At 50.3% G+C, this 18330-nt stretch overlaps 1 protein-coding gene across 1 annotated transcript in view; it reads left to right on the forward strand.

The window, feature by feature from the left end:
- The window catches only part of ARMC9 (armadillo repeat containing 9), a 143598-nt gene that overhangs the window by 121715 nt on the left and 3553 nt on the right, over positions 1 to 18330 (forward strand). Inside the window, 4 exon segments of the mRNA XM_006183280.3 lie at positions 746 to 861; positions 5781 to 5917; positions 10269 to 10398; positions 18068 to 18240. Of these exon segments, the coding sequence (XP_006183342.2) occupies positions 746 to 861; positions 5781 to 5917; positions 10269 to 10398; positions 18068 to 18240 (556 nt within the window).

An 18330-nucleotide genomic window follows, 5' to 3' on the forward strand; every position in this document is an offset into this window, starting at 1 on the left:
CCCAAGGATATGAACATTTTTATGACTTGATATAAAATGCTAAATTACTTTCTCAAATTTATATGTCACTGACATTTCAAACTCGTACCAGCAGTGGATGGGATCATGTCTTTAACTGTCACTCATTTAATAATTGAAGAATACCTTTTTTGTAAAGTTGCAGGTTCTAGTTACTTGTAAAGTTGATCATTTTTTTCTTCTCTTTGCTGGTGATATTTTCTGTTTTGTGCCTTGGCTTTTTGAATTCTTTGCCCAGTTATCTATTTAGTGTTTTATCCGTTGATATGTAAGAATTCCTTATCTACCTAAATTTTTAACCTTTAATCTGTTACATTTGCTGCAAATATTTCTTCCCAGTTTATTGTTTACATGTTAATTTGGCTTGTCTTTAATATACTATATTTGTGGAAATGTTAGTTTTTTATGAAACTAAATCCATCTTTTTCCCTTCTTACTTTCAAAAGTCAGTCCTCTCCAGAGATGTGATAAGTATCTCTATTCTTCTCCCTTTTCCATGGTTTGATTTTGCTTTTTTAAAAAATTTATACTGCTAAATGGTATAATATGCAAACCTAAAAGGATTCCCCCCAAGACTTCCTGTTTATCTGAATAATCCATGTCATGATCCTTCCTCACTTATTCACAAAGCCTCTGATTAATTTATTAGATATAGTCGGTTAGAACTTCTAGGTCAGCTCTCAGCTAGATGATTTCTCCAGCCCTGTTTCCTCTTTGCTTCCCCCAGATCATGACCAACACCGGGAAGGCGAGGCGGAGGGGGGCGGCCGGTGGGCAGTGGGGCAGCAGTGAGCCCCTGCGCCGGCCCGTCACCCCCGGCGGCCACAGGACCGGGTACCCAGCGTAAGTCCGGGCTAAAAGAGGCAGGGAGTTACTTTCTTAAGCTTCATTTTGATTAACTGCAGTGTAAGATGTATGTATTTTAAAATTCAAAATAAAATGTTCACATTGAAAAGCATTTATCTCTTTATTATTTATCTTTTGGGGATTTTTTGTAAGGAAAGAGGTTGAATCTCCCTCTTCACCCCAGGTTTCTTCTTCCGAAAAATGAAGTGGTTGGATTTCAGATTCTCCAGGGCCACCTACAGCCTTTATCCAGGAGAAGCCTAGTGTTGGCCAATCTAATTGCAAAGGAAAAGACCAGAAGGAATAGTGGGTCTACCCAGAAAGGACGCTTGCCCTTTTCCACAGCCTCTCACCGTAGCACCAGGCCCTTTGTTAGGGTGGAGTGTCACAGTTTAAGATGCCATCAACTTATTTTTAGATGACTTTTTAAAACAACTGTATGCATTTTTGGCTGCCAGGCCTTATTCTTTCTTCATAGCCTTGCTCCTACCTCATTTATAGAAATGAAACTAGTCTGGCTACCCAGAGCCTCTGGTCTGGGGACCTGACCCCTGTGGGCTCCAGGAGAGCCCCAGACTGGGCAGTCCAGCTTGGGCTGGGAGAAGCCTCTAGAAGGGTGGACTCCCTTCTAGTCTGGAGAAAGTGCTGGAGAGAAACAGGTATGAATAAGGGGGTTATAGAGAGCAGGCAAAAACCTACATTTATTCATTCAACAAATGTTGACCACAAAATATTCCAGGTGAAAATGATGTATTTTGCTTAGTTATCCCCTAGAGCTGGGCAGTTTGGTTGTTTACAGGTTTACTCTATAGTCATTTGAAATGAACAATCAGGCAGTGGGGATACAGCAACAGACAAAACACAGACATGCCTGCCCTTGCAGACCTCTGTGCACGGATGCTGAGGACACTGGAACCCCCGCTCCCGATGCTGCCCCTCCAGGACCTGACCTGTAAATTTTTCTCGGCTGTAAATAGATTCTGGTGCTCTGAGATCTGTTTGATTTAATTTCAAAACTAGTCCTCATGTGCTTCATATTTCAAGGTTTTTATTTTTAATCATTAATATGTAGACTAATATCATGCCTTTTTCTCTTATATCTACAACCTGTATTTTTTAACCTACAGAAAAGTCACAAGAATATTACAGTGAAGAGCTTCCAGCTGTTAGCATTTTGCCATATTTGTGCGCTCTCACTTTCACTCCCTCTCTCTCTCTCTTTCTCGCTCTCTCTCTGCATAATATACAATTTACACACATACACTTTTTTTTTCCAGAACTGTTTGAAAGAAGGTGGCACACTTTCAGCACACATCTCCTAAGAATGAGATTATTCTTTTATTTACCCACATTATCACACCTAAGAAAGTTAACCTTAATTTAATAATATATAGTATATCAGTATTTACTAATCATCCCCAAAATGTCATTTATATCTGAGGGGTTTTGTGTTTGCTTTTTGGATCTGGAACATAGCCAAGTGTCAACTACTAGTGAATCCAGTTTATAAATATACTGTTTTTTGAATGGAAGTAGTAACAGGAATTAATAAAATTCATCTTGCTTGAGATGAGAAAGAGGACACTGAATCATCGTTTTAAAAATTACTGTAAAATTATTTTTTAAACTTACTAAAATCCTGGCTTCACAAAGAGGCAACAATAACATACGTAGTCAGAGAGAAGTGTAAAAGGAATCTAATAAATGTAAGATCTAACCAATGGGCACAGTTCATTTTTGGATCAAATGTTCTACCTGGTATTGAGGGAAAGAGGGCATTTTTCCATGCCTGGAGAGCCCACGTGGCTGTCCCCTGACTTGCGGAAGTGGTTCCTGCCAGGAATGAGAGCCCCTCATTTTCTCGACATGATAGCCCTTCCACTCTAACCAAGCAATTGCCCCATCACCAGCTCCCTCCATCAGGCCAATTCAGCAAACATTTGTAACACTTCTGCGTGTCAGTTGCTAGGGATGCAAAAATAAAGGAGATGTGGTCCCTATTCTCAGAAGCATGCAGAGCAAGCCGCCAGGTAGGGGAGAGAGAGTGGCTGTAACGTGGTAAGTAGGTGACGGCAGAGTGCAGGGGTGCTCCGCATGGCAGGTGGCGCAAAGTTAACGTCCAGTATCTTCAGGTCAGCCTCTTGAAAAAAGTTTATATGACTCTCCATGCACAACCGGCACCCTCTGATAACCAGTGTTGCTAAGAGTGTACATAAATCAAGAATCTCAGTGATCTTGGGGACACTCTGATAGTATGCATTACACGCATACCAGACGCTGGTACTTTTGCAGTCAGTAATCCCTAGGATTACTGCAGTCAACGCCTAGGATTTTATCCTGAGAAGTAATCAGATATATATTGCAGGTATACGTGTATATATATTTATTGAAACATTATTTATAAAATGAGAAATCAAAAGCCCAAAGTGGGAGGCTGGTTAAACTATATTAGCCACACAAAACAGTATTGAAAATAACACTTAGAAGAATATTTAATACGTGGGAAAGCCTCACAATATGTTGCTAAGTAAAATGCAAATTATAAAATAGTGTGGATCTAGCCTGCTGGCCATGTACAGTGATCCCAAGTTGTTGTTTTTTAAGTATACATTTGCATTTTAAAAAGAGTAGAAAGATACCAGATATTAATAGGGGTAGTGTCTAGGTATTGGGAGGGCAGGACATTCTATATTTTCTTTTTTTTTTTTAACTTTTCATGATAAGCACTGGTTTTAAAATCAAAAAAAAGGTTAAAAGTAACAAATATGCGGGGAGGGTATAGCTCAGTGGTACAGTGTGTGCTTAGCATGCACAAGATCCTGAGTTCAATCCCCAGTGCCTCCATTAAATATATAGTCATAATCCATTTAAGAGAAGACAATAATGCATATAGTCACTCCCGTGCAATGTGGGACCCTCTCTCACCCCAGCATGGGATGAGGGCCTCTCCCACCTCCCCTCTGCCAAGCCTCATCCTTCTTGGATCCTCTCTCCACTGTCACTGCCCAAACTTTGCCCCTTCATTTAACACCTCTTTTGTTCCATCTTCAGCCTCCCCTCCGCTGCCTTCTTTCCCAAGGCCTTTCACCAGGCTTCACATCTCCCTGCCTCCCTCACCCCCTGGCCTCTGGCTACTTCCCTGCCCCGTCCTCCTTCCCTTCACAGCCCTTCACGTGGTCTGGCAGTGACTCCAGCGAGTTATTGCTGCCATGGCCACAGGTGGCCCTCCAGTTTCCGGCACTTGGCATCTCTCGGTTGCCACTGGTGACCACCCTCCTGATAGCTCTCCCACCTCCAACCCACAGCCACTGTGGGCTGTTCTCCGATTCCCAACCCCCTTCCTCCTAAAACACTGTGTCCTGCGGGCCCCGTTTAAGGTCCCCATCCCATCCTGCTTGTTTTCCCATTACACGCTGCTGACCCCCAAATCTCTGATTCCAGCCCAGACTTGCCCCCCAGGGCTAGATGTGGCCCCACAGCACCCCCAGTTCAGCATTTCTTGGATGAACACCACTTCTGAGCCCCCTGCTTCATGGAATGATGTTAACACCCCCAGACACCCAAGCCAGGATCTCATCCTATGGGCCACCCAGCCCTCTCCCTCCCACCTGCTCTCCTGGCTCTGGCCCTTCTGTCTGCCCTCCTGAGCCATCTCTTTCTCCCCAGGCCAAGGAGAGCCTCCTAACCATTCTCCCTACCGAGGTCCACCCTCCACGACTACAGACAGAATGATCTTTCTAGCACATCGTCATGAAACGTCATCTCTGTGACTCCTATTTCCCCTAGAGACCAAGTCGAATCTGGCCAACCAGCTCCTTCTTAATTGATTCTCCCCAACCTCAGCCCTTGAAGCTCCAAGCTCCCCAGGACACTTGCAGCCTCCAGTCTGCATTTTTTGGATGCAGTAGATCTGTCTGACAAAGCAGCAGAAGTATATGCCTTTTGTGTGTGTGTGTCTTCACCTTGCTTATGGTGCCACCCCTGCTGGGAAATGTTCCCTCTTTGGGCCCCTGGCAAACCCCAGCTCAGACTCCAGGACTGACTGAGTCTCTATGCCTCTGTCTCTGTCTCTGTCTCTGTCTCTCTCTGTCTCTCTCTCTCTGTCACACACACACACACACACACACAGGTTTTCCTGCCCCACAGGGCAGTTAAATGTCTGTTTGTCTTTGCTACTGGAACTGACATTCAAGAACAGCCTCTTCAGGGGGCCCATCCCTCGGAAGGGCAGGCACACGCCTGCCATGGTGTGTCCTCACCCAGCCTTTGCTGGAGCAGGTGGCTAGTGTCCCCTTATTGAGGGGGAGTGAGCACTGTGCCGCTCTGCCCACACTGGAGAACCTTCCTCTGTTCTGTTGTGAAGGTTGACCTGAGACGCCACCCTGCCTTTATGTGATGTGCTGGCCCAGGTCCCCGTCTCTCGCAGGCGCCCTGTGCATGTCTGCTGGCTGAATGCGTCTCCTCCGCCCCGGGTGCCAGCGTGAGGCACTGCACACACCGTTAGAAAACAAGCTCTTCCCTGGTGCCATTCCTGCCTGACTCTGGTTGTCACGGCTGACATGGCACGTCATGTCTTTTCTGGTTGGCTTCATCCCTTGGCTAATCAGCTTCATCCTTGGAGGTAAACCCAGAAGATTGGTGCTTTAAATTGTTTGGTTGAAGTATCATGCTGCCGAGTCATCAAAGCCAAAAGACACAATTGTGTGTTAGAAAAATAATAAGCCACGTTTCACTGTAAATTTATAAGAGCTAATGAGAGTGAAGTAAGGGCACTTCCTAGTTTCTTAAAGAGATTTAATGTCTGTTAACTCCAGTTTAACAAAAGAACTTCAGGCACTTCCACTTACTGACGCTACACCGTAGTCAGCAGTCCAGTATCTCCTATCTGTATTTATTGCTTTCACTTTTCCCTCCAGGCTGGAAAACCATCCCGTGTCTCCTCAGACAGCCCGACACGCCAGGAACGGCTCCCTTCCGTCCCTGCTGAACGCGCACCTTCCAGTCTGCAAAGGGGGCAAGCCTGGTGCTTCTGAGCCTGGCGTTTCCTATCCGTGTAAGAACTCTGGCAGCGTGGGGGGTGGGGGGGCAGCTGTAGGACTTGGGGGCAGCTGTGAGACTGGGAGCAGCTCTGGACTGGGGGCAGCTGTGGGGCTGGGGCAGCTCTGGACTGGGGGGCAGCTGGGGGACTGGTGATGCCTAGACTCTTACAAAGCAGCAGAGTTACCGACCCAGAAAGGCCTTGGTCTCACATTCGCTCCTGGGAAGCCCTCTGATCTCAACCACTACCTGTGCGTAGAGGCCCAGGGGCCTGTGACCATGCAGCCAGACCTGCCCCTGGGCTTTTCCTCCAGACCCCTTCTCTCCGAGCACTGTGTCCACTGCTCACATCTGTAAGCTATTTGAAAAAGATTTCTGATTGGGGAAAGCCATGTTTAATGTGAGATTTTGAAGTAGGACTCTCAGAATGATGTAGATCTATGACCAAAGCTTTGGTGCCCCCCACACTCTGGGGCTGAGGCGGTCAGCCACGTGTTAGAGAGCTGAATTGAGTCAGAAATGTGTGACTAGTAGCAACAGCTACTGTGGGATTCAAACACATTTTGAAGCATCTGGTTGAATTCACCAGAGACTGATGGGGGAATAAAAGTATTTTTTAGATGCCAGAAAAAATATATGTTTTGAATTAGAAATGTACAAGGTTTTTTTTTTTTTAATTTTCAAGAGGAAATTAAAAGGATATGAACAGGTCAGATAAGACTCTAATCTCCATTCAAGAAGGAAAAACAACAGAGGATCAGGTCAGATTCCAGTATGAGAAACATATGCAGGCTTTTATGATCTGCTCACAATTGGATTCAAAAGCCTCTGATCCCCAGTTCTGAGCAGTAGGCCTGTCAGAGCCAGGAGAAAGCCAGGTTATTTGGGACTCTGGGAGAGGGTCTCTTGATAATAAGCAGTTTTAGAAGGATGGCCAACTTTGATCATCTGTTATTTTACATGTGTTTTGTTAGAGCTGCAAACAGTAATATGCCTTCCCTAAGAGATGATTAGCTCGATATTTCATCCACAGATTTCTGCCGCCAGGGTGGAGGTTTTAGGTGGTCTAACAATTTTTGCCAATTTGACCTAATGCCACTGAATTAAAAATGATTTCAAGTTTTATAGGCCTGGACGTCCAACAAGTTGCACTTAGGGTAACTTTTTATCATAATATCCTTGTTTTACCCAAATGCCACCGGAGTGGCCCTCAGTCTTGCACCGATTGTAAGTATGGTCCTGTATTTGGAAAGATTTATCATTCCATTACCTGCGGGGTGGAGGCCCTTGCAATTGTCAGGGATACAGACAGCTGAGTGGCAGCTGCTGCTGCTGCTGGCGACATAGACATTACTGTTATCTTCAACAACAATTGATTTGGGCCCTGCTAAATTCAGGTTCCTCACATGAAAACAGTGGGTACCCACCAGTCACTTGGCCCTGGTGATCACCAGCAGTTCCCAGTGCCTCTCCCTGGGGAGGCAGCAGCTGCTCCCCCGCCCCTCCAGATGGGCCCTCTGGGGCCAGGCAGCTGGTCTTCCCAAGTCGTGCGGTCGGGCGCACCTGGGAGCCTGCTCTGGACACTGAGGCCGTGTGATCCTCGGGTCTCACCCTCCACCTGCTCCTATTCATTCAGGCCCCACTGGGATCCCGGACTCCCATCCTGGGAGCCCATCCACTGCCCGCCTGCCTCGGTGGACTCCAGAACACTAACCCGCGGTCCAGCTTCACTCCCCTGGCCAGACACCGGCATGTAAATCTCTTTCTCCTGCCCTGCAAGGCCTTCTCTCCACCTCAGGCCAGCAGCACCCTTAGTCCTCCTTTAAAATCCTTTTACTTGACAAAAGTTCTCCCCTTGGAGAAGCCAAGCATCCAGGTTAACAGCTTTCTCTCGGTCATTTAATGAACATAGATTCCATTTCTGGGGCAGATTCTGTTCTTCCTTCTACCCACTTTCAGGCTGACACAGCCCCAGCCACCCCAGGCCCCTTGCCTCCTCCGTGGACCCCTGGACTCCCCCACCTGGTGTCGCCGCCTCCATCGCTTCCTCTTCTCACCCAGCCTCCACATGAGGATGGGTGCACACAGGCTTCAGCTAATGGGCTGAAGTGCTGCGTGGAGACTGGTTCTGAGGCTGCGTTTGGGCTCAGCCAGTACGAGTGCCACGACTGGGGAGTGAGGACGGTGGTGGGCTGCGTGGCCATCCTCATCCTCACTGTCTCCAGTTTTATTCCTTCACGGGTGTGGGCTGATCTGACTTCCTCTCCTCCCTTCCGTCCATCCGGTCCTGCTTGTCCAGCCCTTTCTCCCACGTCTCGGCTCTCTCTCACCTTGTCCCCCTCTCCCATTCTGGCCTCGCCCAGCTAATCCCCACAGGTCCTCTCACACATGACTTGCTACCAAGTCTGGCCTCCTGGCCTTCACTTCACTCATGCTGAGAACTAAGGTCCCACCTCGAGACCCGTGGGAGCCCACAGCCCTCACGTCGGGGCTGCTCAGGACACTGCCTTCACACCTGTGCTTTCGGTCAGCACTGAAGGCAGAACTCCTGATGAGGAACCGACAGGATCCTCCAACTGCCTGATCAGTTGAATGTGGAGCCGGAAAGTACATTATTTTTAAGCAAAGGACTCAGCCCCACAAAGCCAAAAGGAAATGGTTCTCAAGATAAAAAAGCCAAGAATGTGACTTAGAATTTTGCAAGATACTAGCTTGAGGGAAGTTATTCTCATTTCCCCCTCAACCAAGACTCTCCAGGATATCAAAATCACATGGCTTGTCAGTGGACCCTGGAGGTAAAATGCCAGCCCTGTTTGAATTGGATTAATAGGTAGGAAAACAGAAATTTGTCCCAGGAAGCCTCAGGGGCATGCACGCAGCTGCCCTTCTCCTCCCAGCTTCCGGCTCTTCCTAGTGGCTCTGATATTTGGGGGCCAGGGTGGGCTCTGAAAGTCTGCCATGTGGCCAAAGTGGAGGAGTAGGCAAGGGGGGAAGTGGGTAGCTTGGTGACAAACCAAGAAGACCTCAGAGGGTCTCCAGAGAGCTCAGCTTCATTCCTCCTCCCTCCTGCCAGGGGGCTTTGCCACCTGTCCCTCACCTCCACCTTCCCGGGAAGGCTCCTCCTGGAGGGCTACCTACCCCTGGGCGCCATCTTGTAACGCCATTAACTCTCCTGGGATTTTCCCTGTGTAGCCCAGCACTTGTGTGTGGTTCCACTCAACTATTATTTCATACACCTATGTCTGGTGTCCTGGGTCTTATTATAAGCACACTGAGCAGAGGTCACAGACAAGCTAGCCAGTTGTCCGTTGAAGAACAGATCAGAGAAGGCCGAATTTCTGGTTCCAGTCCCAGCTCTGGGTGGAAACTGTCCAGTGTGGACTGTAAATAAAGCCAGCCATTGGGTTCCATACCAGAAGCAGAGTCCTTATGTGGGTCAGAAGAGAGTTACGTGGCAATCAAAGCCATGCCCCTTTCTGTGGTTTTGAGGAGACCTTCAGGGAAGACTCTAAGATAAAGTCGAGGCCATATTGCACAGGTACTAGAGAGATTTCTTTTTTTTAATGAAGGAGCTGAAAGGAGCTTGGATTAAGGAAGCAGTGAATCCAGACTTTGTCCCAGTGTTGCTTTGATAGCGACATGGACCCCTTTTGCTGTAGAAGGAGGAGAGAGGAAATGGGGCCAGAGAAGGAGGGTCCATGTCACATGAAATACAGAATAGGCCCGTCCTGGAGCCTCGGGAGAAATCCTCGGCAGTGTCATCTGGGACTTCTCCCATCGCTGTCCTGTGGTCTCACGGATGACCCAGGTGGTCTAGTCCTTGTTTTTGGTATAAGGGAGGTTCCTGCCCCTGTGGGAGGACTGAGGGATTCAGGCCTGAAGGAGCCTGGGGCAGCTCAGGGCAAAGAGAGCCCCACCTCTGGGGGTGCTAGATTTGGCAAATAAAAATATAGGACCCCCAGTTGAACTTGAACTTCAGGTAAAAATAAATAGTTTTTCAGTGTCTCCATGCCGCTGTGCGGCGGTGCCAAGCAGGGGCCCAGGAGACAATTCTGGGTTTTGTTGGCTTTTCCCTGAGAGGCGTGGGGGTGAAGGGGGCAGGGGGGTCATGGTCTGTGCTTCCCTATGCTGCGTGTGGGCCAGCCAGAGCGAGCCTGCTGCTCCCTCAGGTTATAAGGACGTCAAGTGGTCGTCTGGAAAGTTCCCAAGCTGCACAAGTAAACAAGGCCCCTCCATAGGCGCCAGGAGCCATCAGGGACTGGCCTGGGGTGTGTGCTTTTCTTGGCTCCACGGCCCTGCCCAGTAAAGAGCATCCTCAAAGAGCTTCCAGAGCAGAAGTCAACTGAGCTCTCTCTCCTCCTTTCCAGCCGCCATCGACGCCAAGCCGGGAGAGTGGTTGCCAGCAGGACGGCCAGGAGAGCCCCGCCTGCCCCCAGCGGGGGCCCCTAGGCGGCCTCGGGAGGTACCCCAGGCCCCGGACAGTGGAGAGACTTCCAGGTAGGGATGGGGAGTGTCCTGGGGAGGCTCCTCTGAGGCCCGGCCTCTGACAATGGAAGCAAAGGAGCATTTCTCTGGGGCCTGAACTGTGGTTCTGAGACACTCAGGGGAGTGTGGGCACCACGCCTGCTAACCTCAGAGCCCAAGGGGAGGGACCCACCACCCGGGAATTATTGGTCTTCAGATGGAAAGGAGAGAAAACTTATTAACATGCCCAAGGGACTAGTTTTAAGAACTGCTAAGTGAACATGTTTGGGAGGGTGTGTGATTCGGGGTAACTTGAAGTCAATGTCCAGTCCTAGCAATTTGCTTTTGGAGAAGGTGGTGTGGAGGGGAGAAAGATGAAGAACGAGGTTAGTAAAATGGTTTGGCTCAGATGTCAGCTTCCTAAAAGAGAAACTGGACTCCCAGGAAGGGGAAAAAAAAAAGCAGATGTTTTCTCTTCCTCTGTACCAATAAGCACAGACTGGCCTTGATGGGTTACTAGGGGTTCTTTAGAGTCTAGAAAGGGCTTTTGTGATGATCTCACAGGCCTCTTCCTTCTGAAGAAACCTGCTGGGGGTGGAGGGCACTGGCCCTGGACTCAGACCTAACCTGTCTCTTGGCCGCAGCCCACCTCTTCCTCCTGGCCACGCGGAGCCCTGCAGGCTGAGTGTTTCAAGACAGAGCACAAAGCTCTTGCTCTGGAACACTGGAACATGCTCTGGAACATGTTGGACGTGACCACACCCCGGGAGTCTCTGAATTAGAGGAATCTTGCCATGGTGGCTGGTCAGGCCTTCTGTGCTCCACCTTCCTGTAGAATAGGGAAGTACGACCCCGCCTGCAGTGAGGTGCTGAGTGAACAGGCCTCTACCTCAGCTGTGATCACAGCTCACTTGCCAGATCAGCAGCTCCTTCAGCAGCAGCGGGGACTTGGGGAGCTGGGTGAGGTGGTGAGAGGCCCCCATTTCCGGCCTCAAGTCCAGAAGCCACCCCACCCCTGCAGAGGTGGCCCCCTCCCAGGCCAGGGGAGTCTGAGAAACCAGCCGCTGGCCATTGTCCCTTTATTGGGGCCTTACTGCCCTTCCTGCAGGCTCCCACTGATGGAAACCCTGCAGAAATAGGAATTCCTGCTGAGTTCTAGAAGGCGTGGGAACATCTGGAGCTGCCAGTGCTACTGAGAACAGGCAGAAGGCCTGGCAGAGCCGGCACCCACTGGTGGAGGGAGTCAGGGGGAGGAGGGGCGGGGAGGATGCTGGAGTCGCCCTCCTCGGGGCAGGCAGCACGCCTGCACCCCCTACTCCTGCTACTGCTGTTTGGGCTTCGGGCCAGCAGAGCTGTGTGGGGACAAGCCCACAGGAAAGACATGGAGCCTGGACTAGGGTAGGGGCCAGTCCCGGATACCTTGACCAGGCTGAGGATGTAAAGGAGAGCAGGGTGAGCCAGAGGGCCGAGCGTCTGGTCTCCTCCAGCCCAACCCCTGACTGGCTGGGGCCCCAGGACCACCTCCCCTTCCTGGGCCTCCTCCTGTCTCAGAGTGGCTGGAGGTGAGCTCTGGGATTGGAAATGTCTGGGGCCCACACTAGTCAGCTGGGTGGGGGGTTCTCTGGCCCACGGCACCCTCCTGAAGTGTGGGCTCAAAACGAGAGACCTCAGTGAGGCGGGGCCCTGCTGCCCTTGCCTCCTGGCACCCAGGGCCCCACCCGGAGCCAGTCTTGCCACTCAGCCAGGCCAAATCTGCCCTTCCGGAGTAGGGGCCAGTTCTTTTTTCTTCTTATAAATGCTGAATTCATTTCTGAGTCTCATCTCTCTCCCCAGAAATGACTGTTTTCATGTAGACAGGGACCCCAAAGTCTCTCTTCCTGGAAACATTCCCTCATGACTTCCAGTGCAGTTACCCCGCTGGCCTTCCAAGCCTCTGTTGGGCACAGGTGCCCCCTCAGGGTTAAACCCATGGGTGCTCTCACCTTACTGTCAATCACTTGAATTCAACTCTTATTTAGTGGGCGCTGTTTGAGGAAGGGGAGGATGGAAAGAAGGAAACGTATGCTGTTGTTCCCTCCCCTCCTTCCCAGTGACTCTCTGAGCCCTGCCTGGAGTAGTCTTCCCCCACGGCAACCTCCTCTTCACCCAGCGGCTCCAGGTCTCAGCTAAGTACCCCTTTCTCCCGCCTGAACCCAAGGTCCAGTCACACAGCACGTCCCCCTGCAAGGGGCCCTGGAGCCCACTGCGTGGTCACATGCTCCATGACCGTCTCCCACTGTCCTCAAAGATGGGCCATGTGTAGGGCATTTCCCTGTGTTCCCATACCCTGGCCCAGAGCAGGTGCTCAAAACATGTGTTTGATGAATCAGTAAGAGAAGGTGGGGGGGCTCTCTGATGGATTGAGTGGCGGACCTATGTTCCTCAGCTTCCCCCAACTCCTCTCTCTCAGTCTTTAGCAGGAGGGCCGTCCCTGTCCCCAGAAGACGAGTGGTGCTGCTTGACCGCTCGGAACCGGCGGAAGGCCCTGGAGCTCGGGGTTTGGGTAGTGGACAGAATGATAACTCTTATCTCTTAGCCCAGTCTTTGAAGTGGCTTAAAAATAATTGCAGCTCCAGTGCACAATTGCAACTGGTCTTGCTGTTGAAATTGCCTTCCTGGGATGTAGGGAGTTAAAAGGTTCAGGCCCCACCACCCCACTGCCTTCCCCGGAGCCAAGCTTTCCTTTTCTTTTTTCCTATCCCTTCTTAGACTCCTTAGCTTTGAGTAGCCTGTTAACCAGGCTATGAAAATGCATTTTTTAAAAAGGGGGTAGCATTTATCCCAAGAAGAGCCAAGGTGCTCTCCCGGGAAATCTGTCAAGACAGGCCTGGAGGGGCTGGCCTGCACTTGGAATGGGCGGGGTTGGTTTCCAGCTGTCACCTCCGGGAAGGTGAGGGGCCAGGCTGCCCAGGCTGTCACATGGCCTTTCCCGCCACCCACCGGCTGCCTGCCATCGGCTGAGGTCCCACCCTGCGTGGCGCTGGCACATGGTCCACACAGAGATGGAGGGGAGCCCAGCTGGACAGAAAGGCGTTTGCCTGGACATTCCCTCCATGTGGCCTGAGGGCAAGCGAGGGAATGGGCTCCTCCCGTGGGAGCTCTCACGCCAGCCCAGACGTCCGCCCAGTCCCAGGCCAGGATCAGTAGCAAACAGTGTCGAAGTTCCTGTCCAGCCACAAGTATTGTGGCTTTTAGAAAATAAGGAAGAAAGAGATTTTACCTATGTGTCCATATATGCTCTTCCCTTATCACATTTGTCCCCAGAAGATAGATGACAGCTCATGATGCCACATACAGTGCATCCTGCAAGAAGAAACTGCAGACTAAGAACAAGGAGGCCAGGGAAACCAGGGTAGCTTGACTGCGCATTTATACACACCCATACAGAAACGTGTGAGCTGTTGGTGAGCTTTTCAAATTTGCCTTCATCTGGCGTGCTCTCTCCCCAGACCTCCACCCCTCTCCCAGCTTTGTTGCAGCCCAGATGAAATATCCACAGCAAGGCTGAGAGCCAGTTATGGACCCTAATGAGCAGAGTCCACTTAGGGAACCACTGAGCACCTCCATCTGTGCCTTAATGCAAATGGTAGCTCCCTCCGGAGGACTGAAGCTCCGTCCATCTGGCGTGAGAATGCTCAGCTGTGGGATCATGACTTAGCAGCATTCCAAATGCAAGTAAAGATTAAATATCTCCAGAAGCCTTTTATTGCTACTCCCAAAACAATGCTCCTACTGATGAACAGAGATAGTATAAGCGAGCCGGCCTTTTCTAATACATGATCGCCTGTCACGCGGGGCACCTCTCAATTTACCAATATATGGAAGTTTACCTTTTTCTAGTACCCAGCACCATGTGTTCCTGTAGCAGATTATTTTTTTCTAACTCGCAAGTGACTGCCGTCCATGTGCTTTTTCCGTGTGGTTTTTTTGCTCTGCCCTAATCTGGCTGCATCTCCTGCCAGACCATTGCCATTTCCTGGCTCTGGCTCCTGGCTACCCAGGCTGCTGAGCTCACCATCCCGGGGGGATAGCTAGGGGGCATTCAGGGACCAAGCTGACCTTCACCAACAGCCATCCACCCCTGCCTCCCGCAGTGTCCTTCCCAGAGGGTGCTGATGCCATCATCCTTGCAGAGTTCAGTGACAGCGGCCAGCATCCTCAGTCAACACAACCGCCTCCTGCAGCCCTCAAGGTGGTTTGGAGGACCTCACGGGGGGTGGGCTCTGCCAAGCCAAAGGGGGCTCCCTGGGGTCTGCCAAGGGCTACTTTGTCCAATGCCAGAGGGAGGAGCCAGCCAGAGGGAGCCTCTGTCTGAGGGCGCTCTTTCCCCAACAACGCTACCACCCTGGCCAAACAAAGGTCATACCCTAGGGCAAAGAGTAGGCTGGCTTTTAAAGTGTATTAGTCAGGGTTCTCCAGAGGAACTGAACCAACAGGAAGTGTGTATAATTAGAGAGATTTATTTTAAGGAATTGGCTCACCTGGTTGTAGAGGCTTGGCAAGTCCAAAATCCAGAAGTGATTGGATGAGGCCCACCCACATTCTGAAGGATAACCTGCTTTACTCAAAGTCCACCTATTTAATCTTAACCTCACCCAAAATATACCTGCACAGAAATATCCAGAAAAATATTTGATCAAATACCGAGGCGCCATGGCCCAGCAGCGTTGACGCATAAAATTAACCTACACATACGGGTTTTCATACACATGGCCAAATTGCTCTCCAAAAGGATGGAGCCCTTTTCTGGTTGCCCTGGGTTGGGAGCTTATAGATTCCCTTTCTCTCCCTTCACTTGCCAACTCCCCTCAGCTGCCCCTCACCCCGCAACTTGACCTTGTGGCCCACTGGCTTTAAGGCCCCATGAAATGAAGCAGGCCGGCCATCCCGGGCCTGCACAACTAGCTCCCCCACATCTAGCCACCCTGTCCCATGACCGTGTGATGGGCCATCCCCAGGGAACCCAAGGCTACCCCTCTGCCGTTACCACTGCCAGGAACAGCGGCCAGTGTTCACCTGAGTAGCTTTTACTAATTTCTCTCAATTGTTTCTTCTTAAAATGTAGTTGGGGCCACATTTAAAAATGGTCAAGATCGTCATTTTTACTTATGTCTATTTTACCAGAATTTTTAAATAGTTAACTGCTATCACAATGATAAAAATGTTGGAAATAGAATAGCAAAATAGAAAAAAAAATCATTTGAACCAAATAATATTAAAGGAAAATCACCTCTCTAGCCCACATAAAGGACTGATCTATGCATATGTAAGAAAAGCATCAGTGGTGCGTGCGTGTTTTCACATCGTTGCAGTCATACTTACGCGCCCTTCTGTACTGCTCTGTTTTTGGCCTTGTTCCGTTTTCTCTCATATGTCTGAGGAGCCCCCATCCTTACAGTTTATACTGATCGTGTACTCTCATCTCATCGATACGCTGTAATTTGTGATGCCGTTGCCCTAACGTTTTGCTTCTCTTTCACTCACTCATAATGCACACGTGTGCTGAGACCTGTGCTGGGCTCTGGGGATCAAAGATCAACCAGACCAAATTCCTCCTTTTAGGAAGTTCACAGACAAGGAGGGTAATTTGACCAGTGAACTGATAAAAGGCCTAACATGGACACCATCTGGAGGGGTGATACTGTGAGTGACATAAAGATAAGTTTGCTTTTTAAAGAAAAAAATTATCTTAAAGTTTAAAAAAAAGTCATTGGACTTAATCCCACCCCCTCATCTTTTTCAAGCTGGTATGAAATGTTTCCTGTCTAGAAGATGGACAGTTTTTATGCCAGTCTTTTTCTAAATTTGACATTGGAGACTTTTCAGATGTCTAAATTTTACTTTTCTAATTGTTGAAGTAATTGATTCTCAGTGTAAAAAAGGGAGGCATATAGAAATGAGTCAAAAAGTTACGCAGTTTCCTCCCAAGTCACACTCCTCAGAACCCGAACCCCCAGTTACTAAGCGCTTACCGCAACTGGGCCTGGGGCACTGCCTCACTGAAGCTTCAGAGCTGTTCTATAGAAAATATTTTACACTTGGGGAAAATACGGCTTCCAAAATGTCAGCAGACTTGCTCACTCTCAGTCACCAGCTAGAGAGCAACAGAACAGGACTAAGAGTCTGGGTCCTTCCATGAGCCCGCCCTTGGGGGCCCCTACTGCCTCCTCCCCTGCCACCAGATCCTACAGTCCCTGGCTTCATCCCCCAGCATACACACACACACACACACACACACACACACACACACACACACACACACACTCCCCACTGCCCACTGGGGAGCCCTGCATACGGTCAGCATCTCCCTGTCCTGAGGGTGTGGAGGGGGCACACCCTCACTCACCAGGTTCACAGTATCCTCTGTGCACCCACTGTGTGCAGCCCACAAATGGAGACGCCCAGTTATTGAAGGGAAGTGGGACCAGGAGCATCTGCTCCCTGCCGGGAGCTGAGCTGGTGCTTACATCAGCTCATTCAATGGTGACAACAATCCTGGGTGACAGCCTGGGGCTCCAGTCTTCAGAGTTGTTGTCAGGAAAACCAGCATGTAGCTAGCAGAGGTCCAGAAGTCAACGTGGGAATGAGAGTTGAGCTTGTCTATAGCTCAGTGACAGCCAGAGAGCCAAGGGCTGGGCGGGGGACTCACATCCCCAACCGCAGCTGCGGTGGCTGCAGGCACCAAAAGAGAGAAGGGAGCTGGCTCCCAGACGTGGCCTCCAGTCTCCATTGGGCTGGGGTGCGGCGAGTGTCTGGAGAATGGCTGGCTGTAAGATCCCACTGAGTTCATGTCTTGGCCTCACTACCTGCTTGTAACGTGTGTGACCTTGGGAAAGTTTACGAATTTGGAGCCTCAGTTTGGACAACTGTAAAATGGGGTAGTAATGCCTGCCACACAGGGTTGTGTGGCGGCTAAATGTCACCTTCTTAGCGAGGTCTTCCCTGGCTGCCCCTTCTAAATCAGTCTTCAATTGCTACTGTGGTCAATTACCACAAATTTGGTGACCAAACAAATGCACATTTATTATCTTATTATCTTAGAAGTCCTACACAGGGCTCACTGGGCCGGAAACAAGGTGTCCACAGGACATGTTACTTTCCAGAGGTCTAAGGGCAAATCTCTTCTCTGTCTTTTCTGGCTTCTAGAGGCCTCCAGCCCTCCTTGGCTTGTGGCCCCTTCTCCACCCTCAAAGCCAGCAGCGTTGCATCTCTGGGCCTTTCTTATGGCCATACCCATTTCCCTGAATCTCTTCTTCTACCTCTCTCTCCCACTTTTAAGGAAACTTGTAATTACCTTGGGCTCACCCCCATAATCTAGGATAATCTCACATCTGCAGCCTTAATTCCCATTTGTCGTGTACGGTTCCAGGGAGTAGGATGTGGACACTAATGGGGGCCATTACTCTGCCAGCCACACCTCCTGGCCATTCGATCTAACACTTTGTCTCCCATGTTCCTTGCTTCATCTCCTTCTTAGCATTTCTTTCTTTCATCATCTCTCTCCTTCCCTAGAATGTGAGCTCCATGGGGCAGGATTTATGCCTCTGGGTGCCCTATTCTACCTCCCCCCTGCCCAGGGCAGTGCCTGCCTGGCAGCTATTGGTGCTCCGAAGGGGAAATCCTTCCTTCCTCCTGTGGGTCTGCATTGCACGTTCTGTTCCAGGGAGTTTACATCAGGCTTCACCTGCAAGCCCCGGGCCCCCCGCACCCCGGAGATGCTGGACCTGAACCCACCCAAGGCCAAGGCGTCAGCTGTGTCCCCCCAGTTCTCCTTATGTGGCCCCCAGCAGGCTGGCCGCCCCGGCTCCACGACGTCCTCCATGAGGAGCCTGCAGAGTAAGTCAGCCTTGGGGGGGGGGGTGCACTGGGCTTCCTCACCCGACTCGTCAGACCAAGGGGAGAGGCCCGCTTCCCCTCCCCATAGGA

The sequence above is a fragment of the Camelus ferus genome, chromosome 5 (assembly GCF_009834535.1).
Source record: "Camelus ferus isolate YT-003-E chromosome 5, BCGSAC_Cfer_1.0, whole genome shotgun sequence".
Lineage (NCBI taxonomy): Eukaryota > Metazoa > Chordata > Mammalia > Artiodactyla > Camelidae > Camelus > Camelus ferus.